We start from the raw sequence: 26,839 nt of genomic DNA, 5'->3' as shown, positions 1-26,839 counted from the left end.
CCCCCTTCCATAAATCATAGGTTGCTGCAGATTCCAACATTTTAGAAGAACTCATTCACGGGAAACAATAGAAAGACAGCAGAAGATTCCAGTGACTACCTGCTGAAAACCAGCAGCTGTACCATATCCAGCAGCTATAGGCGCATAAGGATTCACTGGTATACCAGCATACCCTGGATGAGGAATATAGTTCGGGACTGGAGAAGGATTGTGGGGATTCGCTGCATCAAACTTCTTCTCAGTCTGAGGCTTTGCAAGAACAACTTCTAACACCTGACCTGCATTATACACGTACCAATCAAAATACAAGGTGGCAAGTCTGTCTACAAAAGTGCGATAACCAAATGACTTTAACCAAAAGATTGCATCTACTCTGAAGAGATCACAGCCTTAAAAACTATGAACTTTCATGTGCTTAATGCAATTCTAATCACACGTACCAATTTGCAGTACTAACTAATGATAATTGAGTAAATTTTTATCCCAGATCAGGAATATTTGGAAATGTACCATTTATCTCATATGTTTCTGTGTCTTTGACGGCCTTTAATGCGCTTGACCTTTCCGCATAGTGGACAAATCCAAAATCTCTTTTTCCGCCACTTTTGGCAGGTGGCATAACAACTTTTGTTACTTCCCCATGGCGTTGAAAGAGTTCCTTTAATTGTTCAGTCGGTGTGTTTTCAGGTATATTCTTCACATAAAGAGCCTTGACCTGGATAAACATTAAAAAGGGAGCATCAGTGATATTTCCGATAAGCATAAACAACAGAAGTCCTCATTTTCTGCCACTAGTCTACCGACCAATGTAAACGGTACATATATGATATACCCTCAGCAACCTTGACAAAATGGAGAAACAAGGACATTTGGAGGCTCATACAATTGCAGCATAATCACATAGTAATGCACATTCCTGCATGTTTTCTGATAGATAAAGTACATCATAACTCCTCAAATTCCAGGATAATCACATACAGTCCTACTTGCTTCAGAAGTTGTGCATTTATCCCTTGTTTCTTCTCGTCATAGAAATGCTTGTATTATCAAAATATAGGTTGGTTATAATCTGAGCTGAACACCAAACACAGGAAAAATGTGGGCACAATCGCATAGGAGATAACTACCAACTCACCAAAAAATTATTACCAGCCACAGGAAGCCATTATGAGAAAACCTTTCAGAATTATGACATGGAAAAGCACTAAGAGCACATTATGCTGGTGTCATTTGGGAGAAATAGGTCTTGCAAATTCTGGACTAGAAGTTCCTCTACAGGATACAGCTAAGTCTAGTAATTTAGAAAGAGGAAGGAAGATTTCACTCGTTTCATCTAGTGCCTTTAATAAGCATGAACCACTCTCTATAGTCTTGGGAAAAAGTTGCAGGTATATCTTGAAAGCATCAAAATAATAATTTGCTTGTTGATAAGTCCAGCTCAATCAATGGGCTCTAGTACTTTTACAGTTTACTACACAATGAATATTACTCTTTCATACCAAAAGTTGTGCTGATTGAAATCAGCGATGGTATTTTACATCTCAAGCCAATGCAGCCAACATCTTTTCCCAGCTAGCTGCAGGAAAATTTCAGCAATAATAACTCTCAATGAGTTAAATTATCTTCCTACTCATCTCAGTAGTGTTTAGACAAGGTCCACCATCCCCTGATGCATTCTTATCCAATCGCTACATGTTTCTAAGTAATAAAATCTTCTTGTATGTTATTCCATGTTAGCAGATCTAGTCCACCATAAGTGGATTTCAGTGACATCTCAAGCATTTGTTCTCCAGCACATGAATAAATGACAACCTAAAACTACGTTTAGACTATAATTCCTCAGGAAAGGCATCAAATTTTAAAAATTTGGACATTGATAATGAGGGTTCCAATATTGAGGTTATACCTGAGCAGCAGCAGCAGAATGATCTGGCGTAATCTTTGGATCAGCCCATGTCACAGTTGGTGTGTTACCATCCAGCTTGAAGCTTGGAGCAGACATTTGTTGCCTAGAATAATCAGCACAAGCATTGTTGTAATATTCCACAAAGGCAAAACCCCGATTACGACCTGGGTTCTGTGGATCCTGTAGTTTGAGGAGAAGTACGTCAAAGGCAGACACATGCTTAGTCTTCAACAGTAACAAAAACCAAAAAGCACCTTTATGAGCTCTATGGTTTCAGCCCCGGGACCTGTCTCTTCAATGATTTTCCTAAACTCATCGTCAGTCCAACCCTTAGGTACATTACCTATGAACAATCTGTATTTAGTTTCTGATAGCGAACACCGCAATGTTCTGCCCTGCATTGAGGAAACAGATTGCCGATAACAAAGAAGGAGCACATTTGAACTAAACCAAGTGGAACATCAGATATGCAAAAACTCCTTACACCACAAAAACTAAAATTGTTGAGAAGTTTTTTTGAGAATAAGTTGCAAATCACCTTGAATTCTTTATTATGTAATTCTTCAATTGCCTTTTGAGCAACATCTTTTGTTCTGAAGGCTACAAATGCAAAGCCCTTGCTTTCGCCTGTATCCCTGTTTTTCATTACTCTTATCTGCCATATGACGATGCTATGAGTAATACATGGAAATGCAGAGGAATAGCATAAGCATAGAGGTAACAATTTTGCACCATACATAAACAAATACTTTTCCTGCTAAAACACAACCAACCTCAAAAATTTCACCAAAGGGTTCACAGAGTTCCCTTAAGTCTTCCTCTGAAACATCTCGAGAAAGTCCTCCAATGAAAACTTCAGAACCATGAGGAGGAAGATCCAGAAGTTCGGCATGCTTTTCTTTCTCATCTGCTTTAATTGATGCAGGGTTTTCTTCAATTTCCACATGCCCGATGCGAATATCATTTCTATCTGTTCCTGGAGATTGTTCTTTCCCGCCATCCTCACTTCTTATGTCCTCCTGAAACTCTTTGCCATTTTCTTCAATAGCCTCTCCAGCTCCTTCATCTTCAATGGGTTCTTCGACGTCATCATCCTCTTCAGTGTAATTGTCATCATCAAGATCCACCCGGTCCTCAATTTCAGTGTTCTCTGCCATGATTGTCTTACTTTTCAAGTGTTGTCACACAATAAACACAATTTGAGGCCTTGACTCCACCAATAGAATCTGCATGCTTACATTGTTATTATGGCAGCAGGCAAAAGAGAAACCATCTGCAGATTGCATGGATAGGGGCTGAAAGGTATTTAACCATGAAGAATTTGAAAAGTATCATTTCTGGTTCTTAAATATGAGATATGCACTAGGAAAGGACATTTTACTTCCATGTTCTGGTTGAAATATGGTAAATTTTCAGGTGTTGGGTTTCCCAGTCAGATATTCATGGACCAATGGGTACAGAGAAGCAAGTTTTGTATTCATTTTTCCTGCTGCCACTAGCCAAATATCTGCATTGGGACAAAAAAAGAACAATTCACAGCCGACAGAGCATTTGGTAATTGTTCAGTTCCCAAAAGGAGCAAACTGTCCCAGGATTATTCCCCAAATGAAACCACACCAGAAACGGAAACGAGTTGACAATTTTCCTTTCCCCTAAAACCAAGACAACAAAAGCAATGGAGTCCAAATCAAGATCCAATATTCTCCGCATCCTTCCCTAATCTATTAGTGCAATACCTTTAACCCCAGGGGAAATGTCTTTTTGACCCATAATAACCAGAAACTTCCCAATAAACCAGAAGATAAGAAAGTAAAATACATACATTTGAAGGCTAGCTTGCAAGGAAGAAAAAACCAACACTTGTTCAAGGTGTAGATAACTTAGCAAAATTATGTACGGTCATATACATATATCCCAGAGGATAACAAGTTAAAACTGATTAAAATTAGCATATACGTATAAAAATTTGGAAAAAGCTACATTGACAAGCCGTTAAAACTCATTTCGACTCAACTTAATCCAACCAGGTTTTTTATCCCCCAAAATCCCCACGCCTCCACCTCCACCCCCACCCCCACCCCGAAAAACACAACGGAAAGACAATTAAAAAATTAAACCCTCATCTAATAAAAAAAAATCGAACCATTGATCAAACAACCCCAACAAAGTATTGGAGCGAAATGGAAAAACCCGCAATCCGGAAGCTGAAGTAGAGTCCTCACAGCAAAGAATTCCAAAAAAAAGAATAATCATAATCAATCAAATGCAACTCAGGGCTACCAGGAAAGGCGCTTTAGGCGATGCATGTAATATTACGGGGGTTGTCAAACTGATTTCAGGGAAAAATCACAAAAAGGGTTAGATGTGTCTATAGAGTTTAATAGCGTGAGTATATGTATGAGTACGAGTATGTGTATGTGTATATTTACATATGTAACTGAGAGTAAACAGCTGCAGAAGAAGTAGAGGTTGAAGTAGGAGGAGATTTGAGAAAGACTTTGCATACCAAAAATTTCCCTTTTTTTATTTTTGGGGATTTCGCTTTATCTCTCTCTCTCTCTCTCTCTGTCTGGAGTGTGAGATCTATCCGAAACAACGAGAGAGCCCTCCTTCTCCCCTCTTCTATTTCTTCCGCTTCCACTTCCAGAATTCAGGCCCTAAATTGGTGCCATTGCCCTCTGCCTATGTCCATTCTTGTCAATTGAGAATGGATATTTAGGGATATTCCAGTCATTTTGACTACTCTGCATGCGGTTGGCACCTGTTCACCTCCGCTTAGTACCTTGACCCTCTATTGTTGTAACTTGTACAGGTGGACCCACGTACAGTTAATTAATTTTTTATTATAAAAAAAATTTTATTTTATTATAAATTTATTTAAATAACTAACATAAACATGACGAATCACGATTTGAAATCGCGACTTGTCATTAAAATAAGGCCAAAAATTGCAAAATTCCCAAAGTCGGAATTCTGAATCCCGACTCCAAGTAGGGATTTTGAATCCCGGCTCCGTATTTTCCCCTTTTTTTTCGTTTAATTATATGTATATAATTTAATTTATATATAATTAATTTTAACAACATACTAAAATCCAAAAATTAATAAAATTAACATTGCATTAACTTAAAAAATTACAATTAAGGGTACAAATGTGATAGTTATTTATTTTGTACAATTGTAAAAAATTATATTAAATTATACAATTACAAATATAAACAATGTCCACCCGTTCCACAATGTCGTATGTGGCGTTGACGTCAAGGTCTTCTTATTTCCTCGCCCACATTTTGAACTGGCTCATTTTGCGCCTCATTTTCTTCACCACCAAACCGACTTGATGTTTCGGAACTTGACTCCACATTGTCACGATATGCACCAAATGGTGGAAATAAAATTGGTGAAATATTATATCCTTGTGTATATGGTTGATTAAAACCAAGACCAAGGTCAAGAGAATAATCTTGTGTTTGGTTTGACATATATGGAGTCGATTGAAACCAATCACCTTGAGACGGTTGAGGCATATAATAATCTTGAGGCGGTTGAGGTACGTAGTAATCTTGAGGTGGATATACTGTAGAAGGACTAGCTATATCCACCCCAATATCATCACGTTCAACTGAACCAGTTGACATTCGGCTAGAACTTCTTCTTTGCCTGTGGGATGTTGTGGGAGCATCATCGGATGGAGAAGCAATTTGTTGTGGCTGTTGGGTTATAACTTCCTTGATAATATGTAACTCATATTCAAATCTATCCACCAATTGATTATATCCTTCGATATTTGGTGGTCTAGATCGACATAAAGTTTCAAGGGCATTCACCTCATTTGCCTGAAAAGTGTAGAAAAATAATGAGCCTTGTGTTGTTAAAAAATATATATAAAATAAAACATGAAATATTATATAACAACGTACCACAACTTGCAACATAGGTGCTTCTCCAAGTTGGTACCCGCTTCCCACACGTCTATCAGTAGATGACGACATGAAATTTCTTGTTATGTTGTAGTACCACTTCCAATAACCTCGTTCTGTTTCCCTTCTATTGGAAATGAGTGGCCTATGTACAACCGTGTCATATCGTCTTTGCCATCTAGTGATATATTGTATGTGTTGCAGGGACCAATCTGCGCCCGCGTGATTTTTACGGAAAATCTGATGGAGGCTCATATCACGGGTATCCGTCGATTCTGGTACATTCTGCCTCATCCCGAATTGGCGAACAACCCGTTCGGGACGATGCATTTCAACTATTGCGTAGAATATCAACGGAACGGATGACCTCTATAACTGGGGGTTCAATTCATCGTCGTAAGCCATAATGACATCCGAGTCCATGTCATACGGCTGCCATATGAACTATAATAAATACAAAAATATAAATTAATACGAATTTAATTCACGGTATAAATATACAAATAATATTAAGAATAAGTTACCTGATCTGCCTGCATCTCATCCAAAATTTCTCGTATGACTTGTACAGTTTCCTGAACTGTAGTGGTGAGAGTGTGCTGACAATTCCAAGTAGCACCATATGGTGCTGCTGGGAGCCAGCGATTGTTGTCCATTTGCACTTATGGTGCTGCTGGGAGCCAGCGATTGTTGTCCATTTGCACTTGGCCCATAAATAGCCGTTGGGCACCAAGTTCAGGACAAAGTGGCGTAATCCGTGAGCATGCCCAAATCTACACGAACAATACAAATATGCGTTATTAATGAATATCAATAGCAAAAAAAAAATGTGTAAGACTTTTTAAGTCAATTTTACCTGTAGCAATTGCAGCGCTCCACCAATTGCCGCTTTGCCTTTTGTGCTGGCATTGCATAATTCGCGATATAAAAATGCCAGCACAGCACTCCCCCAACTATAGTTCCTCGCGGTTTCTATATCTTCTAATTTTGAAAGATATAATAATGAGACATAGTTACCTGAGAAATCTGGGCACATCAATCCCCCAAATAGAAGTAATGCAACGGCACGTGCGTACTGGACGAAGACAACCTGGGGAATATTATAAGTGATTTCGACCACCGCCAAATACGATGTAACTGCGGATGTCTGTAGTCTCGAGCCCTTCAACACATTTGTATCCGAGCTAAAGCCTATGTAAGTAAGACAATATTCTTGCCATTGTTGTGTTGTGCGGTCGAAATCAATTCCAGTCACTGGCTCGCCGTCTATTGGGAGTGCCCAAATTATTTGTACATCTTGTAGGGTAATTGTGGCTTCCCCTACATGAAAATAAAAAGTGTGCGTCTCCGATCGCCACCTCTCCACTAATGCAGTGATGAGGTGTTGATTTAATTGAAGGCGTCCGCACCTATAAACTCCATAAAATTCTATTTGGTGTAGGATTTCTTGTACACGCTCGGACATATTATTTTGGTGAAAATAACTCCAAAAAAGCTACCATCCGCACGCCATGAAATTAGTACGACATCTAGGTCACCTTCTGGAATATCGTTGAACCTATGTTGGGCTTGTTGAGATAATACAGTACTATCACGAGGACCGTAAACTGAACGTATATCCATTTGTACGAAAAATAAATTGAGATAACCTCACAATCTCCTATATATGAATGTAGTGAAAAATAAAATGGCACGAGAGTTAAAGGAGGACAGTGAGTTTCCACCACCCTTCATCCGTCAATTTATAATGGTGGATGAGGGTGGGTGAAAATTTTTATTTTAAAATTTTAAAAAAAAAAATTATGGCCGCGGCCAGCCGTGGTCAAAGGCTGGCGCTGCCAGCCTTAATGAGGGCTGGCACGCTGCCAGCCCTTTGAATATATATATATATATGATATATGTATATATATTATATATTTGTATAATATTACATATATATATGTCCTTTTAAAGGTGATAGGTATCAGCCTTTAATAAAGGTTGGTACGTGCCAGCTTTTAATAAAGGTTGTACCAGCCTTTACTAAAGGCTGGTAGGCGACCTACCTGAATAAATGCATTTCGAGCCCTATATATATGCGTACAACCCTTGTTTCCGTCATCTTGTTTCAAGCAGCATATCCTCGTTCATCCCATATCAAATACATTCCTCATTTTTACGTAGAAACTTGTAAAAAAATGTCTTCTTCATCTTCTCGCATTGAGATTTTTGTGTATTTTGGTGGTGAATTATCGAGTGGATGGTCTGTTACATATGATCAGACGCCCATTGCAGCGATGAGGATTACTCGTTCATCCAGTTATGATAAATTTTTGTCAAAAATTTATAATACAGAGTGTTATACTCCGAACGTGGTGTCTGTCACACAAGGGCTCGATAATATTGAACTTAATTATACAGAACCCACCCACTCACATACTCCATCCACCTCCCATTTTATACCAACTTCTGCACAAGACATTGCGAGCCAGAAGACCCTATTGCGGACAGCCTGGCTAATGAATCAGATGCATCTTCCGAACCGGATGAAGTGGATTATCCAATTCCACTAGAGGATGGAATAGAAGATGTTGACATAAATATTATGGCCGAAAATGTTGCACAAGGTACGTCAACATCCTCTCAACCGGTTACGCCACATTGAACTACTCAGCAAACATTTTACCGCTCCATACCATTTTTTGAACAAACATTCCCGGAGGTACCAATGGATTCCATTGATGTACCGAACTTAAGGTATGCAAAATTTTATGACAAAAACGAAGGCAGACTTGATGTGGGAATGCTTTTCAAAAATAAAGAAGCTTTAATCGAGGCGGTGAAAGATCACTCAATACGATATGCCCGACGTGAGTATTGAGTACTTGAGAGTTCAAAGACCAAGTGGAAAGTATTGTGTAAGCATACCACCGAAGGTATATATATATATATATATATTTGACAGATGATTCTAAGCATACAAAATTATTCAACTGATTCGTGTTAATTTTTTTGAGCTATGCGGTGTAGATGGGAGCTGCGAGGCATTTACAAACCAAAAATGGGAAGGTGGACAATAACAAAATATGGAGGGGACCATACATGTATATTGAATCAAATGTCCCTCGAACACGGTAATTTAGATAGAGTATATGCTGCTTCTTTATTGTTAGGACATGTAAAATGCAACCCTTCGTACGGAATCAAGCATGTCATCCAGACTGTGAAAGACCATACCGGATACGATATACCATATTAAAAGGCATGGTACAGTTTGAAAATGGCACGTGAGATGGTTTATGGCACATGGGAGAGCTCCGTTCAAAAGCTACCCAAATACTTGGGAGCTCTCCAAAAATATAATCCAGGAATGATTGTTGAATGGCAACATAAAGCCCGCGACACATCAACCGGTGCATATGTGATAGGGTACGTATTCTGGGCGTTCAAGCCGTGTATTGAAGGGTTCCAATACTGTCGCAACCTTATCAGTGTAGATGGGACCCATCTATACAGAAAGTACAAACACAAGATGTTGATTGCTGCTGCATGGATGGAAATCAACAGGTACTCCCTCTTGCTTTTACAATTATCGATGAAGAATCACATTTATCTTGGAAGTGGTTTCTTAGACAATTGAGCAGACATATTATACGAGGGCGACGGGGTATCTGCCTTATTTCTGACCGCCATGCTGGTATCACAAGAGCTGTACGTGAATGTCCGGATTTCGTGCCACCCAACGGCGTGCACCGATATTGCTTGCGGCATGTGTGTTCCAATTTCAACAGTAAATACAAAAATGTTGTGTTGAAGGATCTTTGTTGGAGAGCTGGCTCTGAATATCAGATCCGAAAATTCAATCGCATTATAGAGAAGATAAAGAGCCAGTCACTAGAGGCGTTTCAGTGGTTAGATAGGATCGACAAGAAAAAGTAGACAGCATCACATGATGGTGGATGGCGATGCGGAATTCTGACAACCAATATGTCGAAATGCATAAATGGAGTATTGAAAGGGGCTCGCCGCCTACCATTGACAACAATTGCTGAGATGATGTTTCAGCGAAGTGTCCATTATTTCCGTGAGAGGTTAGAAAGAAGTACTATAATGTTGGCCAACAACCAACTGTGGACGGATTTTGCATATAAGATGTTCATGGTTGGCATCAAAATTCTGTTGAACATATCGTCACCAAATACCATTAGTTCCAACAGTCCGCCTCGGTTGTTAAAAGACGTCACAGTGGACATGGAGTCAACACCATGTTGTCAAAATTGCGAACCGAGAATGTTCTTGTGGCAAATAGACTCAATTTGGTATTCCTTGCAGTCACGCTCAAAAGGTATGCGCTGCATACATGATTAATGCTGCATCATTGGTGAATGATTATTATGATATAATGACTTATAAGAATACATATTCTAAGTCATTTGAACCCGTGCATTCCGAATATTATTGGGATGTACCGGGATTTGAATTGGTCCACGATCCTACTATTCGCATCTCTTCGCGCCCTAGTCGAAATCAAACAACACGTATTCACAACGAGATGGATTGGGCGCAAAGACGTGCACGTCAACAAACACAACAATGAAATTCTTCAACACAATCAGATGTGCCAGTACCAGGTAGCCAGGATTAATTGTATACTTTTTGTATTTTTTACAATTGTACAAAAATATACACTTTTACATTTATACATTTAATGTAATTTTTTACAATTGTACAAAATAAATAACTATTACATTTGTACCCTTAATTGTAATTTTTTAAGTTAATGCAATATTAATTTTATTAATTTTTGGATTTTAGTATGTTGTTAAAATTAATCATATATAAATTAAATTATATAAATATAATTTAAATAAAAAAAAAGAAAAATACCAAGTCGGGATTTAGAATCCCGACTTCAGATTTTTTGCCATTTTTCCCATTACTTTAATGACGAGTCGCAATTTCAAATCGCGACTCGTCATGTTTTTGTTAGTTATTTTAAAAAAATTATAATAAAATAATTTTTTTATAATAAAAAATTAATTAACTCCGTACCTTTTACTCATTTTTATTTTTTTATACTTAATAGTGTGCGTAAAACGAATACTTTTTTATATTTTAAATTTATTATTAATATCATAAAAAATAGTTGACTCAATTTGCGGCCCACATATAAAAGTCAAACACAAACTAAAGAGGCTCAACAAGGCCCTTAAGAGCTCCTACTCAACTAGGGCCCAAAAAGGATGAAGTTCAAGGAGAAAATCTGTATATCCAAGTGTGCAAGGGGCCCAATGCCAACTAGAAAGACACTCACCCAGGTGGTTGTAGATTATTTGGACAAAAGTGACAAGTAAGTACACGTGGAATACATCAAGGACCTGATGATGCCTCTATAAAGTCACAAGAGTATTGAGGCATGGGGCCTATGAGTTAGAAGATAGGGAAGGATGTTCCTTGTCCCAATCCTGGAACATGAACAATCTCAAGCGTTTCTATGCTTAAACCAGGCAAACATTCTTCTAAAAAAATAAGTCATACTCCCAGGCAAGCATCCTTCTCTAGAAACAAAACATTTTCCTGTGCCAGCATCTCCTCAAAAGATAAGTCCTGCCCCCATGCCAGTATCCCCTCAGAAAATAAGTCATGCCTTCAGGCACACTTCCTTGTCAGAAAAATGTTCTACCCCCAAGTAGGGACTTCTTTGGAACAAATCTTTCTCAGGAACCAATTCGTCTCAAATAAAAGAACCTTCGTAAAGAAACGATGCTCTTCAAACAAGTAATCCCATTGGAAAGCTTTAATCATCCAGACAAATAATTTTCATAATATTCTCTATTTAGAATCAAAAAATTCTCATTACATACTAGCAAATTAAGGCCCTACTGCCTGACAGGCGTTGCCTGAAAAATAAACCTTGTCAGAAAGAAGACACATTATCTCTCAAAAAGTGAGATTAAAAGCAAAATTTCAAAACATAACACTTGGATTTAACGTTTCCCTTGAATCAAAAAATAGATTTAGCTACGCAACATGTTCGTAGCTAAATAAAATCCTAATAGAAAACATTAACTAGAGAGATAGAAAAATTAATTGACGAGGCCGACGTCCTTTGATTCCTTGGTCCCAAGCTCCAAAATGATGAATGAATTCTCTCCCTCCTTCTTTTCTCTTCTATCTACAGCAATTGGGGCCTCCTTTCTTTCCCTTCGTGTTTTTTTTTTTTTCAGCCATAAGGAAACAAATCTTCTCTAACAACTTTCCAAAATAGTTTCTCCCATCAGACAACTCTGAAGTTAGGATAGGGCGTGATTACACCCTAACCAATGTTGAAGTCTGTTTCTATCCTTACTTCCCTTGATTGGTTTCAAGTCCATTTGGGGCTTTTTGGCTCTCTTTCCTTCAAAAGGGATTAATATGAACTATTCACTCAAAAGATGCATAATTCAATTATCATTGTTATGCACTAGTTTCTAAAATACTTGAATTAAGTATGTAATTGTGTGATGAAACGCGTCTCATTTGCCATAAATATTTCACCTAAGCCTTTTATTCCTCAACAGGATAAACAATAAAATGTAAGGAGCAAACCAAAAGCAGCACCACAAAAGAGGGGGAAAGAAGCAAGCCCGATCATAAATAATCTAACAAACCAAGCAGGTGGCAAGCTTTTAGAAATATGCATATAAGTACCTGAACCAAACCACCGGGAAGGGGCCCAAGAAAGTATTCTCAAAACTGGTAAAGTAAAAATTATCTCATCCCTTCCCATGGGTGGTGAAATAGAAAAGACAGAAAATTATTTTTAAAATGCAAGAGAAAGGGGAATATATCATTTTTCTTGCCCCACCAGCGTGGTTTTCTCTTCTATCTTGGGGAATTCTTGTGGGTGAGGGGGGTCTCAGCTGTTGGAACCTCTAAGAGGGGGGGGGGGGGGGCATGGGTAGGGATTGACTCTAGGTTCTTCCCCCAAAACATCGACCTCCATAGCCATATGCACGTTGGTAGGAGGAAGGGTCTGCACCTATGCTACGATTGTCCCCAAAAGGTAGTCCAAGTCATCATCTAAAAGGAATTGTCTAGCTATATCGTTCAACACGTGGAAAATCTCATTAAGAATGGATAAAAGTCGAGCAAACCTATTACCTTAATCTGTTGGGGGGACTCAATAGTTGGAACATGAGGGGCTGTGAAGGGATTAGGGGAGCTATCTAAGGCCGCCTCAAAAATTTGGAAGGATGTTTCCTTACTCGTCGGGGGGTATCTATGTGCCGCAAACTATTTCTGGCAAGTTTAGAAGCCGTCCAGGCGGGTCCATTCTGCTACTTTTAGTGGTGCCTTTAATTGGGTCTCAATAAGGGCCAAGAACTACTTTTGAAGTTTATTTGTATTCTTCTTAGCCTGCTGGCACTTTGCTACAACATCTTTCTTATATTTCCTTAGTTCAGCGTTTTTAGCCAACAAACATTTCACTGGGTCCTCCAGCTTCCTCCTTTGCCCATTTGTTGAGGGGGAAGTGTTGCATCCGGACGAGATAAAAACTCCCCTAGCACCAGTGCCATCGTAAACAAATAGGAAACAAAAGAGAGAATTATAAACAAGCTTAGTCAAACTTGAAATACTTGAAAAAAAGACACAAATTATCTTGCCTTTGCAACATGGCAAGACAACAAACTATTCACATTCTTTTGGTAAGGGAGGATAAGAACGTTTGTTTCCAAGGGTAGACCCCCCCCCCCCCAAGGAATTCAGAAAAGAGGCTTTACTCTATTTTGGCAAGTATAGAGACACCATTCAAGTGTAAGATATTGGCATTGGGTAGAGAAGCCGACCGTATCCTGAGGAGGTGGAAGAGAAGGAGGAGACGTGGCTGCAAAACGCGTGGACACTTATAAAAGGACCCCAAGAGAAAGATGGTTGGAAGAATTCCCTTTGCCTTCTTGGAAGATCCCCTTAGGTCACAGAGTGTAGGCATTTCCCTTTAGAATCTTTGGAAGATGGAGAGTCCTTGGGAGCCCGAAAGGAAGGGTTAGCTGCAGATCCCGAGCCCGGGTTGCCCGAAATATGATCTCTGTGTAGCTTGTTGAATAAGATTTTTTCTAAAAAAGGAAACAAATAGATTCAACCAAATATGATTCGAACATGCAAAATAAACAAAATTCAGCAAACTATTGTTAAATATCCAAAGACCCCACCAAAAGGGTTGCCTTGGGGCTCATCCCAAAATGAGAAAGAAACTTCTAATCTACTAGACCTTAACAATCATAGCGGTTCTTCCAGAATGCTATTGTCTTATCTCTCACAGCGAAAGAGGTGATAGGAGGAAGGTCATGAATCAACTTGTGGGAAAAGGACCACCGAGTGGGAGAAAGGACAAAGGAAAAACTGCATCACCAACGCTTAGTGTCATTGGGGATGGACAAAAAACACCCCACGACGGAGAAAGGAATGAAACACAATAGGCTTAGACCTTTTTAACTGAAAACATTGAAAAACCTTTTCCCCATTAGAGTAACACTGTTGTATAGGAATATCGAAGCAAAACTAGCTAAGAGATGGAAGAAATTGGGGGTCAATTGATTAATGAAGACCTGAAAAATTTGATCGATCTCCTCGTAAAAGCGAGGGATGAAGGCGAAGGTTCACCCTGAGCTGTGTACTGGAGTGCTAATGTTTCTTTTACAAGTCCTCATTCTGAGCTTATCAAGAAATTTGGCCCAAAAGATCAAGTCCACGCATCACATAATACGTGCGACTTTTGCACGCATCAATTATAAATAAAAATAATATAAAAATTATTTTTTTCATTCTTTAATTTTAGTCCTATAAGTATGTCCTTTATTTATTTAGTTCAAAAGTAACAAATTAATGACAAATACTCCAATTGTTGAAATTTTAGGTTTTGGTCAGAAAGAGGCATGGAGCCGAGGTGGACAATTTTTTAGGGTTTATAATCCTAAGGCACCTTGGGCGTGAGTTGGAGAACATGTTGAACATGTTTTGAAGAAAAAAAAAAGATTTAACAAATTCTGAATTATATTATGTGTATAATTTTAACTTAAAAAAAGAAAAGTAACCCCCACTTCCAACTCTCCCTCCCCTCTTTGCCCTAGACCCTCACCCTCCCCCGCCTACCCTCTTCCTACCCCTTGGCGTCCCAGTGTCGCCCAGAGGTGTGAGGAGAGTGCGTTACCCCCAAATGTGGAGGGTGATGGAGTGCCCTCCACTGAGGTGGAAACGGCGCTGTCGCTCTCCTCTGCGGGGGAGGGGGGGCGGGGGCATCGCCTTCACCATCATTAAAAAAAGTCAATTACGTTTTAATTAAAATAATTTAAAAAAATAATTTTTTAAGAGAAAGTTATTTTTTTAAAAGAATAAGATAATTAATTTTAAATGTAAATAATATAAAAACATATTTAATATTATTTAGGTAAATATTATAATTTATTAATATATATTGTGGTAATACATGTGTCATAATACATGGATGTACAGGTGGATAAATTATGGGACATTTCAGTTTGTATTTGCCACATGCCCATTTTCTGGCTAAAATTTTAAATATTGTTGGAAAATTCAATTAAAAAAATTAAATCTAAAATCAAACTTATTTTCATCATTTTTCAAATTTATAGTACTAATTAATTAATAATGGGCATACTTACGAGACTAAAATTATTAAGAGGTAAAATTAAAGGGTTAAAAAATATTTTTTCCAATAAAATATATAAATTAATACATCATATTTTTTTAAAAAAATAATAATCTAAAAGTATTAATGATAGTGCAAAAATTGGTGGAGCGTGTGGTGTAAAAGTTAATTTACTGGAATAAGAACTCCATTGTAAAAGATGATAATTTTTATTGTTGCTTTTGCTAAGAATTTTCGTAGCAAATAACCACGTGACGGCTATGAACGGACAATCATAGCAAAAAGGTAATTATTTTTGCTCATTTTGGCTACGAATATATGTTGTAACAAAAGTTCCTGTTTTATTAACAAATGCCTTTTGCTACGAATTTTATCTTTATATATCCAAGCTTTTGCTACGTCAGTATTTTTTACTACCAAAATTTGCAGCGAATTGGTAACAAAAGATTTTTTGCTACGAAATTGGGCTTTTGTTACGAGTTTTCTATTGTAGTTAAAGGCCTATTTTTCGGTGTTGTGTCATAAACTGTTGTTTATGAATGAAAAATATTTTTATTTTTTATATTAATATTGATTATATAAATATATTTGTCAAGACAATGACTCATAAATTCTCAGCGTGAGTAAATGTGAAATTAAAATTGTAAGATTGTCAATTAAGTCGAGCAAATCAAGCTTCAAATTTGGTTTGAATTAATTATATGAATTTTGTCATCGACTAATTTTCTACAAGCAGTTTAACTTGATATGAAAATGAATATTAATATCAATTCCTAAAAACATGGCTGGTTTATGAAGAGTATTTCTAAGGGAAAAAGATAAATTCTCATTCATATATATCGAACATATTTCAAAAAAATAAGTAGTAAGATATTGAGATAGTTTTTGTGTTCACACATATACTTACTTACATTTATAAGTTCATCAAGTGCAATGGATATGGATTTACATATTAGTATATGAAGCTCAAGTTTTGAAATGGATGAATGCCCATTGATTGGATTTAAAGACACATAAGGATATGTATATATATATATATATGATGATGCTGATGATTGGAAATTTGTACTTGAATGGAATAATGATGATAATTAAGATGGAACTCTCTCTGTCCTCTGATATATCTAGCTAGTCATAGACTTTTTAATTAGCTTAGCACAAACTCTTGCCTCCTCATAAACTTTGCCTGGTCGGCAAAAGTATCCCTTGTTGGGGGCACAATGAATATCTTGAGAACAAACACATAATCCTTCCAGTGCACATCCCTCCTCATCATTCATCATCACTACTGATCGGCTGCTCAATCCAAGAATTTGATCCGTCCAATTACTTGAGAACAGCCCCAATGGATCATACATTTGTTTGATCTTGAGGAATTCGGTAGCCTTTTTATACTTGTTAATCGCCCCTTGAAAAGCCACATTCCTATTCTTTCCCCAGTGTGGCAAAGCATTATACTTGAAAACTGCAATCTGTTCAATTTCCTCCAAGATGTCCTCATAAAGCCTCGGGGCTAAAGGGTCCTTGCTTCTATAGTAAGTGATGTCGAAGTCAAGCGCATCTTCTTGTTTACCCAAGTATGCACTCGAAGCCGTCACGTACCTCATCAATATCCCATTGTATAAATCCAATCCACACATTGACTTGGGCTCCAAAGCTGCAAGCTTTTGAATGTCTTGGATGAACTTCTTCACTTTGGACAACCCAATGCTAAATGTGGTTTGGTAAAAGAATAGGCCCCTAACACGAGAATCCCATGGGCATGCTGTAATCCTTGCGTCCTCCAAGCTGTCAAGGCATGTTCCTGATGCTTGAATCCGGTTCTGAAATCCAATTACTGGGTACCCCGTGAACAAGATACCTACGAGCATACAATTCATTTTCATTTTATGTTAATTTATTTATTTAATTTAAATTTATATTGGACAAGTTTAATAATAATTTAATCAAGTACACCCACGATGTCGTACCATCATTTTTTAGTCCGTAACCCATAGTTCTCAAGGTAGATGTCGTCAATTTTCCGTTTATGCATTTCCCATCTAAGTCACCAAGGGATTCTTGTGTCTCCTCTGTGAACAATTAGCATAAACAGCAAACAAAATTGTTATTACGCGGGGTCCCTTGAATTAATTAATTAAGTTGGAAAGAATTGATGGACTAATTTATATATGATTAGAATAGTAAGTAATTAATTAAGCAATATATAGCTAGTACTTGTACTCACCGGAAGTTCTTAAAGTTGCTAGAACAATTGAGGGAGTTGAACGAAATCCTGGAAAATCATTGAGACCATTTCCTGATGCGTTGCTTGAGACCCTATCATCAATCCGGTAAACAACAAGTTTTTGACTTGGGTACCACATAAAGTCTGCAAATTCATGCAGCCGGCCAAAACTAGCAGCTTCATCTCCAAAATCTGAGTCGTTCTTTGTTATATACGTGATGGAACGTTTGAACATTGGTTGTAATTTCAGAGTCACCTGCCATGCGCATCAATTAATTACCCTTGTTAATATTCCATTTCTTGACTGACAAATATTGGACGAAAAAATCCAAATTATATGTGATATATAAGTGCATGCCCTTAGAATGCGTGCAACTTTTACATTTAATTTGTGATGTGAAAACTCAAATTTGCCATATATCTGATTTTATAATGTAATCATCGAGCCTGTACTCAGTGACCTTCATTGCTCGGCTTTGCCACTTACCACTATATATATGGTTCTTACTTAAGAATTCATTCACACCAGCACTTCCCAATTAATTTACTGATAATATAAATGTACAAGATTAGCTAGTTATATATGCTTCAATTATTCCCTCTTAAATATATAAATAATATAATCACAGTTTAGCATCCAGGGGCAAAAACCTACCGAAACCCACAAATTGAAGATAATTACTAAATCAGATGATCATCAAGCATGCACAAGAAACACACATGTAGCCGTATACATACCTGTGAAATAACTCCAAGAACCCCTAGAGAGACTTTCGCTGCATCCAGCTCCGGATTTCCAGTTTCCAGCGTGCGAACCTTTGCATAACCCTCTTCAGCTGTGGCTGGAGATATGATTCTGAGCTGGATCACATAATCATGAACTTGACTTCCCAAACCCCATAATGAGCTGCCGTGTGCACCCGTGCCCAGCATCCCCCCCACGGTCAAGCCCCACCAGTATGGAGAATAGGGCAGCGCCAGCTTTGTTTTAGCCGCGTCGTTGATCAGCTGCCTCAGGGTCACACCACTCTCCACAGTTATAGTCATGGCTGAAGGATTGATGTTTAACGTGCGATTGAGGTATTTGGTGCTTATTAGCAGTCCATCGTCCCCGTCAGGACAAACCAGTTTGGGAATGCTGTGGGAGTAGCGTGTTGCAACTTTGATTTTTCTCTTGGCCAGGGTTGCATTTGCTACGGCTGATATGAGCTCAGCTTCTGAAGAAGGGTAAACTACTTGGGCTGCTCGACATATACTTCTGTCGGGAAACGCACCATATGAATTGGTGATGGTGCAATATGAGTTTTTGACTGCTCCAGCTGATCTGCATTGTATGGGATCTTCGGGTGTGCTGCAGTTGGCAACGAATGTGATCACTGATAGGATGCCAATTTTTGCTATGGCAATGAAAATGCTATTCTTGTGTAGAAATGAAGTCATTCTTGAAGGAAGTTCAATTGGGAATGAATGGAGTTGCAACGTAGGGACCTATACCAGCTAGCTGGTATAGTATACTAGATTTGTTGGTTGCCTTGGAAGTTTATAATATTAATCTGATGAGACGACACACAGGAAGAGCCTTGATAAGCTGTACGTACCTGGAATATCATTTTGTGGATGCTTTCAAGTTAATTAAGTTCTTATATATACTAGCTAGTATTATAATTAATTTTAATTGATGAATGTATATAATTAGCGTATGAATTAAGCAACTAATTTAGGCTTGGTTGGAATTAATAAGGAGAATTGGTCCAACATTTTAATACGCATAATTAATTAATTCCCCTCATCATGACCACTAGCTGCTATATGTAGAAAATTCGGAAACAACTTATAATTAAATAATTATGATTAATTCTAGTTGATGGAAGGAAATAATATATATAACTTCGATTTCGTACCACTGTAGACTGCTGTATTATAAGTTACAGAAAAACAAATTAAGCAGGAACGAACTGTATTTTAATGATTATTGATATTTCTAATGATCAAGGAGGACCGGCCGAACGGGTGTGGGATTGGATATTCATCATCAAGACAAGACAATGAGATGTTACAATTAGAGTCACCAAACTTACTTCTTGTCTCTTTCACACATTCCTTTCTCTCTCTCTCATGTCCCAAACAGCTTGTAACACATATTTTGAATGCTTAGCTTGACCTCAAATGCCTAAACAGACTCTTTTGGAAGCTACGCACCCACAGTTGATCAGCGCCCTTGATGGAGCAAATATATATGTGTGTATTCAACGTCCTTGATGCATGGAGTAGATAAGTAAGCATCACACGTTTTAAGGGTTTTTTTTTTTAAAGAAAAGGAACACTGAAATCATGTACAAGTAGAATATAACTGAATATAAAATCCAATAAATCTAAAATATTGTAGTCCTTATGAAATTTGTTCGTATAATTTCCTGTTAGTTTAGTAAATATCACAACATAATAACAGTAAATAAGTTAAATCTTGCAAAATAATAATAAAAGTGAATCACATAATTGCGGATATCAAACAAAAATTTGTGTTTGGATGGATTAGAGTTGGCAGCAAGGCACTACCAGATGCGGACAACTATATATGTCACTTGCAAAATATAAATCTCATATATAAATAGTTTTTGTTCCTCATTTCCAAAAAAATACTCATAATCCTTACTTAAATAATTCTTTCAACAATAAATTAAAATTAATTATAAAAGAATACATTCTATAAAAAGTAATTTAATAGTTTTAATATCTCTAAACTATTTAGATAATGACAAATATATCTAAGTAGTCGAGAGAAATTAGAATTATTAAATAGTTTATTTTTTTTATTTAGAATTTTGTCTTTTTAATTTATAACTATTTTTATTTATTATTAAAAGGAATTATATTAAGCAAGGGTTCAAATGTCTTTCTTACAAATATATATATAAATTTAAAAGTTTTACTAAAAGATTAATATCATATTTATAACAATTCTACAGTTGTTTATGATGTTCACGATTCTGAATTTAAAAAGATTATTACCTATCAATTTATAATAGAAAAAGATATTTTTTTAATCCTTTAAATTTGCCTACTATTAATTTTAATCCTTCAAATTTACTCATTTTAATTTTAGTCCGATAACTTTCAAAATTACTTAATTTTAGTTCTTTGATCATATTTCGGATAATTTTACCTTTACATAGCTTTTCAAAAACAATTTTAGTTCACATATATCTATTCATTTTACATTTCATAGCTAATACTCGCCTAAAATGGTATAAGAGTTTAGGTTTATTTGAAAAATATTTATTTATATTACACTTAGAACATTAAGATTAACTATTAGCCTTTATTATCAAAAGGGCAAAAGAGTTATAAATTAGGCTAAAAGATCAAATCCACGAAAAATTGATAGATAAAAGACTAAATTTATATTCTTAAAGATAAAGAATTAAAATGAATTCAAACCAAAGTTATAGGACAAATTTTTTTTTTCCTTTATAACATTTTATAGTTGAGAGTGGGTCCAGTGGAACATTTCTTATAAATACATAATTCAAAATTTATACTAAAAGATCAATTTAATTTTACTCATAAAATTTAATATTACAAAATTATATCATTTAAAAAGTTATAGCAAAAAATGATAGTAGAAGACTCAACTTATTGATTAGTTCTAGGAGGAGGCAATCATATATAATTAGATTCAAACAAATAATTATTTCTTTAAGTTGAGTGCATTAGTTTAATTTTTAAATCTTATACTAAAGAACTTAAAATACTAATTAAATGTACTAAGTAAAGCCAATTTTATCAAAATTCTAATACGTACAAGTGCGCATTCCATATTATTTATTAGAAATTATGAAAATTATATTTGAATACCAAGTTTAATTAGAATATTATTGAATCCTTTGTGTTGTTAATTTATGATTTTTAATTTAATTACCATTTACAAAACATCATAATGAAATGAACGAGTGAACATTCTAAAATAAAGCAAATAATATTTGTAGATAGGAGAAATTAGAACCACAATCTATAAATTCTATAAAGTATTTCAAAATATATATCATATAAGCATAATTGAGGAAGAATCTAATATGAATTAATTTTTCAAATATTTTTTTTTAGGATAGTTTATGTATCTGTATTTAAGTAATTTTTTAGTAACAAATTAAAATTAGTTATAAAAAATAAATTTATAAAAAAACATAATTTAATAGTCCTAATACCTTTAAATTATTTAGTTCATGACAAATATATCTTAGTGGAGAGGAATTAGAACTACTAAATTATTTTCTTAGAATTTTTATCTTTCTTATAACTAACTTTTATTTATTATTAAAAAGAATAATTTAAGCAAGGGGATAGATGTCTTTCTTACAAAATCTTACAAATACATAAATTTAAAAAAATTTATTAAAAAATTGATATAATATTTTCTAAATCGTTGATGATTTTTCCTTATATATAAAGTTTGGTCACAATTTTAAATTTAAAATGATTAATATCTATCAATTCATAATATTTTATAGTTGATTGTTGGTCAGATGGAACATTTCTTACAAATATATACATTCAAAATTTTTACTAAATCATTAATTTAATAGTTACATATAAAATTTAATATTATATGATTCTCATTTAAAAAGTTAAAAACAAAAAGTATAGTAAAAGGGAAGAAGATCAGGTTATTTGATTAGTTCTATAAGGAAGCAATTGTCATTAGATTCAGATAAATTAATTATTTTTCTTAACTTGAGGTGCATTGATTTAATTTATAAACTTTATATTAGAAAAGTTAGAATATTAATTAAATATACTAAGTGGAACCTACTTTAACAAAGTTCTAATTATACAAGTGCTCGTTCCATATATATTATTTATATATGAAAATTATATTTCAGTACCAACTTTAATTAGAATATTATTTGATTCTTTGAACTGTTAACTTATGATTTTTTAATTTGATTACCATTAAAAATGAAAATTTAGAAAACTCACAATGAAATGCATGAATAAACATTCTAAACCAAAGCAAATAATGGGTGTCGAAACTATCAAAAATAATTCTTACAACACTTGTGAAAGTGGGAGTAGGGTCGAATCCATAGAGACTGATTTAAGTTGATTTCTTTAAAAGAAATAAAAAAAATAATTGGGAGGAGGGGAGGAATGTTTGATGATAAAGAGAAATAATTAAAAACTAATAAATTAGAAAACAATTAAAATTACCTTACGAGGATGAAAGAGAGATTTTTCGGTTAAGGTCAGAATCATACTTGATTCTTGTGAGTTGATCATTGATGCAAAAATAACACTTGTATAAACAAATAAATCAGTTATAGTTGTTGGTACGACATAACAACCTTACATTTTCTTACCTTTTCGTTAGCCAAAGTACGACCGTTGACTAGATATCTAATTAACAGACAACCCTGGGAACATCCACAAGATTTAATCTATTAACAACATTAAGAATAAAAAAAGGCTTGATTCTAATTAACGAATTCCTACGAGGAGAATTCGTTTAAATTAGATCAAGCATTCCCCATAACATAACTAACTACTTTGACATAATTAGTAATGTTACGTTGCTACTAAGCATCAAACTGATCAAACAATTACACGGATTTGTAAAGTTTAATTAGTTAAGCAAACCTTCTTGACAATAAACAATTGACCACATTATTTATAAATCAGCCTTTTTGAAATAAAAGCACACTTTCGAACCACAAATAACATTAGACATCTCGATTTCAAAAGTGGAGAATGATTTGCATGTTGGAAATAATATTTGCACTGCACATGATGATAAAGAGGTGACCCATGATATTGAAAATGTGGCTAAGTGCGATGAAATTGATGAATCAATTCCCGTGGTCTATTGTCACTCCGATAACCTTGTTTTTTGCGATGAGTATTACCCTATTGGGAGGATGGAAACGCGGCCTGTCGAGAGAATGAGATTGGAAAGCAGAAGGATAAAGAAACGGATCAAAGTTAAAAAGGCCTATAAATTACTCCAAATTTTGTCACAATTTGGAGTAGTAACTGGACAAGTGAGACTTAGGACGACACTGATGACTCAAAGGGGGAGGGCAACACTAGCCAACTTGTTGTCTCTCCGGCAAGCCCATACCCGAAAAAGATTTGAGATCCAGTATGCCACCTGAATCGCAATCCCCTTGATATGGAGGAAGGAGAGCAGTTCTTTCAGAAAGTTCCATCTCCAACCTTGCTGCAAAGGAACAACCATGAAAATAGGTAATTTGATTAGCTGATGGATCTTACTCTCAGAAAGAAAAGGAAGAGAAAAAAGAAACGACTTATTGGGGTTGGAAATAGGAGAAATAAGAAGCAGAAGAAAAAGAAAGATGTAGGAGATTTGGGTTGGAGTTCATGACCAATGGACGCGGCGATGCTGACTTTGACACTGGATGGAAATGGGCTGGATCAGCTATTTTGGACTGCTGCAGTGTGGGAAAGACAAACAAGAACGCTGAGTTAATGATTTCTTTTTACTGAGAAACATGTTGCGAATTCGATTAGGCCTTGTTGCATTTATTTACTTTTGGCATTGTCCGAAACACTATGTACACATTTTAAATTTATCGAGAAGGGAAGGGAACCCGACAAGTCCCCTATTTTCAATTAAAAAAAATCCTAAACCCTAAAACCTAAACCTATTGATAGTGGCAAACATGGTAATGACAATGTTGAAATCGAGATGTCTGATGTTATTTGTGGTTCGAAAGTGGAGAATGATTTGCATGTTGAAAATAATATTTGCATTGCACACGATGATAAAAAGGTGACCCATGATATTGAAAATATGGCTAAGTGTGATGAAATTGATGAATCAATTCCTGAGGTCTGTTGTGACTCCGATAACCTTGCTGTTTGCGATGAATATTACCCTATTGGGGGATGAAAATGCAGTCAGTCGAGACAATGAGATTGGAAAGCAGAAGGAAAAAGAAATGGATCAAAGTTAAAAAGGCCTATAAATTACTCCAAATTTGTTACAATTTGGAGTGGTAACTGGATAATTGAAGGCTTGGGACAACACTGATGACTCAAAGGGGGAGCACAACACTAGCCAACTTGTTGTCTCTCCGGCTAGCCCATACCCAAAAAAGATTTGGGATCCAGTATGCCACCTGAACTGCAATCCCCTTGATACAGAGGAAGGAGAGCAGTTCCTTTAGAAAGTTCCATCTCCAACCTTGCTGATATCGATATCTATTATCTCTTATGATATCTATATATTATATTGATAAAATAGAATTTATTTTACGGCTTAAAAAAATTACTTATAGAATGAGTTACTATTAAGGAAACGATGAAATGGTGATCATTAAATTTAGAGAGTAGGGGGTTCTAAAAGTATAGAAATAAGTTTTGAAGTAACAAATATCAAAATCTTTTGATCAAAACTTTTATTTCCTTGGCTAAAGAAAAAGTCTTTACATTTGTATTCTAATTTACAAACTAGTCTCTACAACAGAGGGCTCCAAATGTCCTTGAACTTGTGTCAAGATCATCTTCAACAGAAAAAGTATTTTCTTGTGTTGAGATCATCTTCAACAGCATTGTTTCTCGATAGATCTTTTCTTGTGTCAAGATCATCTTCAACAGCGTTGTGACGTAATGTATGACATGTCATCATGTAAACCTGAAAAGAAAAACAAAAGGCAGAATGCGAAACATGTGCAATCTATCTATACTCGTTAATTAAGGCCGAGGGACTCAAAGCCCGTCACTGATTTGTCACATGTGCTTGCCTAAATAACCTCGTACCCCTAAGAGTTGTGTGGACATCTAAGGTTAATGTAGAAAATTTAAATACTCTACTAAACACAGAATGTACTTCAACAACATTCAAAACCAAATGGCAACTTATGTATCCACGTTGTTGCTCTCTCTCCCTCCTCTTCTAACAGAGAAAGTGTCCAATGTTCCTATATGTTTCCCCTTTGTCAACTTCTCCCTTATTTGAAAATCCAAAAAGTTGAAAAGTCATTGTATTTTTCTTTGTACACTTCAAAACCCAAAAGTCTGCTTTAATTTTTATAAAGAGTCCAACTTCTCACTATTCTAGTTTGAAAAGAACAGGTGCATGAATTTTTTAAGCCTTCGAGAATACAAGGGGTGCAAATTGAGAAGAATGCCTCTTTCCAGAACAATAATCCAACCTTTTGGCAAATTTGTTCCTAATTTATTCAATATGTTAGATTTGTTTCAAGGGTTTGCTTTTGGAGAACTTTTTAACATCATATATTTAAAATTTTGTGCGCATTGTACAAAAACTCATATCTTGTCATGTTATTGACATTTGACATTTACAGGTGTATCAAAATATAAAATTTGTTTAGGAAATCATTACTATACAAAACACAACTTATTTATTTGTGAACTTCATTAATAAAACATCACATACTTAAATATTGATGGTTGTCTACATGCCAATTTCTCGAATACATATGCATTTGTATTCATAAATATCATCATAATTAATACGTCAATTTTTTCAAGTGTTCTCGATAACTGAAAAAACTTATATTCAATTATCAAAATATGAGGAATTCATTCATTTATAGGGAAAACGTCAGATGAATTGCTTTTTTGAAATGATTAAAACTGCTTTTTTATATAAAAAGAAAAATTGAATTGGGCTTTTCCGAGGAAATTTGAAGCATTTATCAAAAAGCAATTAAATGAATGCATCTCACAAACTACCAATTATTAAGTAGGTTTTTTATACAAAATTCTGGATACAAAAGTTTGTGCAGTAGAATCTAATTTGGGAAGAAAAAAGTTTATCAAAAGAAATTTAATTCATTCAAGCACGTTTTAGACAAAAGAAAAGACCAAAAAGAAAAAGAGAGAGAGAGAGAGAGTAAAATACTTGTGGTAAATACATGCTTTAGAAAATGAAGGCATTTAACAAGAAAAACAAATTTGTAAATATAAGAGTATTTAGTTGTCAAAACTGCATGTTGCTTCAAAAAACATTTCTCAAATTTGAGACATAATATTAAAGAAAGAGTTCTCAAATTCCTTTAAAAAAAAATTAAAAGTGACATGTAGACAACCATCCTATATTTTGGCATAGTGTGCCATTATCGAAGATCACAAATAAATAGTTTATGATTGTATGGTAAAGAATTTCTAACAAATTT

The 26,839-nt window shown here is 35.5% G+C and overlaps 2 protein-coding genes across 2 annotated transcripts in view; both read right to left on the bottom strand.

Moving 5' to 3' along the window:
* LOC105178825 (heterogeneous nuclear ribonucleoprotein Q) overlaps nucleotides 1-4,572 on the bottom strand; it is a gene marked incomplete in the record, with an annotated part of 5,134 nt that extends 562 nt beyond the window's left edge. The window contains 8 exon segments of the mRNA XM_020699462.1: nucleotides 1-24; nucleotides 100-278; nucleotides 511-715; nucleotides 1,907-2,086; nucleotides 2,161-2,301; nucleotides 2,445-2,561; nucleotides 2,680-3,132; nucleotides 4,050-4,572. Coding sequence (XP_020555121.1) covers nucleotides 1-24; nucleotides 100-278; nucleotides 511-715; nucleotides 1,907-2,086; nucleotides 2,161-2,301; nucleotides 2,445-2,561; nucleotides 2,680-3,063 — 1,230 coding nt within the window.
* Nucleotides 4,573-16,380: 11,808 nt separating this feature from the next.
* LOC105178927 (probable L-gulonolactone oxidase 6) lies at nucleotides 16,381-19,206 on the bottom strand. The gene is made up of 4 exons (XM_011102519.2): nucleotides 18,420-19,206; nucleotides 17,682-17,937; nucleotides 17,425-17,526; nucleotides 16,381-17,315 (listed from the first exon to the last, which is right to left on the bottom strand). The coding sequence occupies exons 1-4, from the start codon at nucleotides 19,119-19,121 to the stop codon at nucleotides 16,579-16,581; spliced, it is 1,797 nt and encodes a 598-aa protein (XP_011100821.1). The 5' UTR covers nucleotides 19,122-19,206; the 3' UTR covers nucleotides 16,381-16,578.
* Between the last annotated feature and the right edge of the window lie 7,633 nt (nucleotides 19,207-26,839).

Source organism: Sesamum indicum, unplaced genomic scaffold (genome assembly GCF_000512975.1).
Source record: "Sesamum indicum cultivar Zhongzhi No. 13 unplaced genomic scaffold, S_indicum_v1.0 scaffold00109, whole genome shotgun sequence".
Classification (NCBI taxonomy): domain Eukaryota; kingdom Viridiplantae; phylum Streptophyta; class Magnoliopsida; order Lamiales; family Pedaliaceae; genus Sesamum; species Sesamum indicum.
Note: the sequence above shows the minus strand (reverse complement) of the source record. Positions and strands in the feature narration are given on the sequence as shown.

Excerpts from the sequence above, each read along its gene's own strand:
- LOC105178927 (XM_011102519.2), bottom strand. The coding sequence starts at position 19,121 with ATGACTTCATTTCTACACAAGAATAGCATTTTCATTGCCATAGCAAAA. Across the intron at positions 17,938-18,419 it reads TTCTTGGAGTTATTTCACAG|GTGACTCTGAAATTACAACC; the intron begins GTATGTATACGG and ends TGCGCATGGCAG. Across the intron at positions 17,316-17,424 it reads TTACGGACTAAAAAATGATG|GTATCTTGTTCACGGGGTAC; the intron begins GTACGACATCGT and ends GTATGCTCGTAG.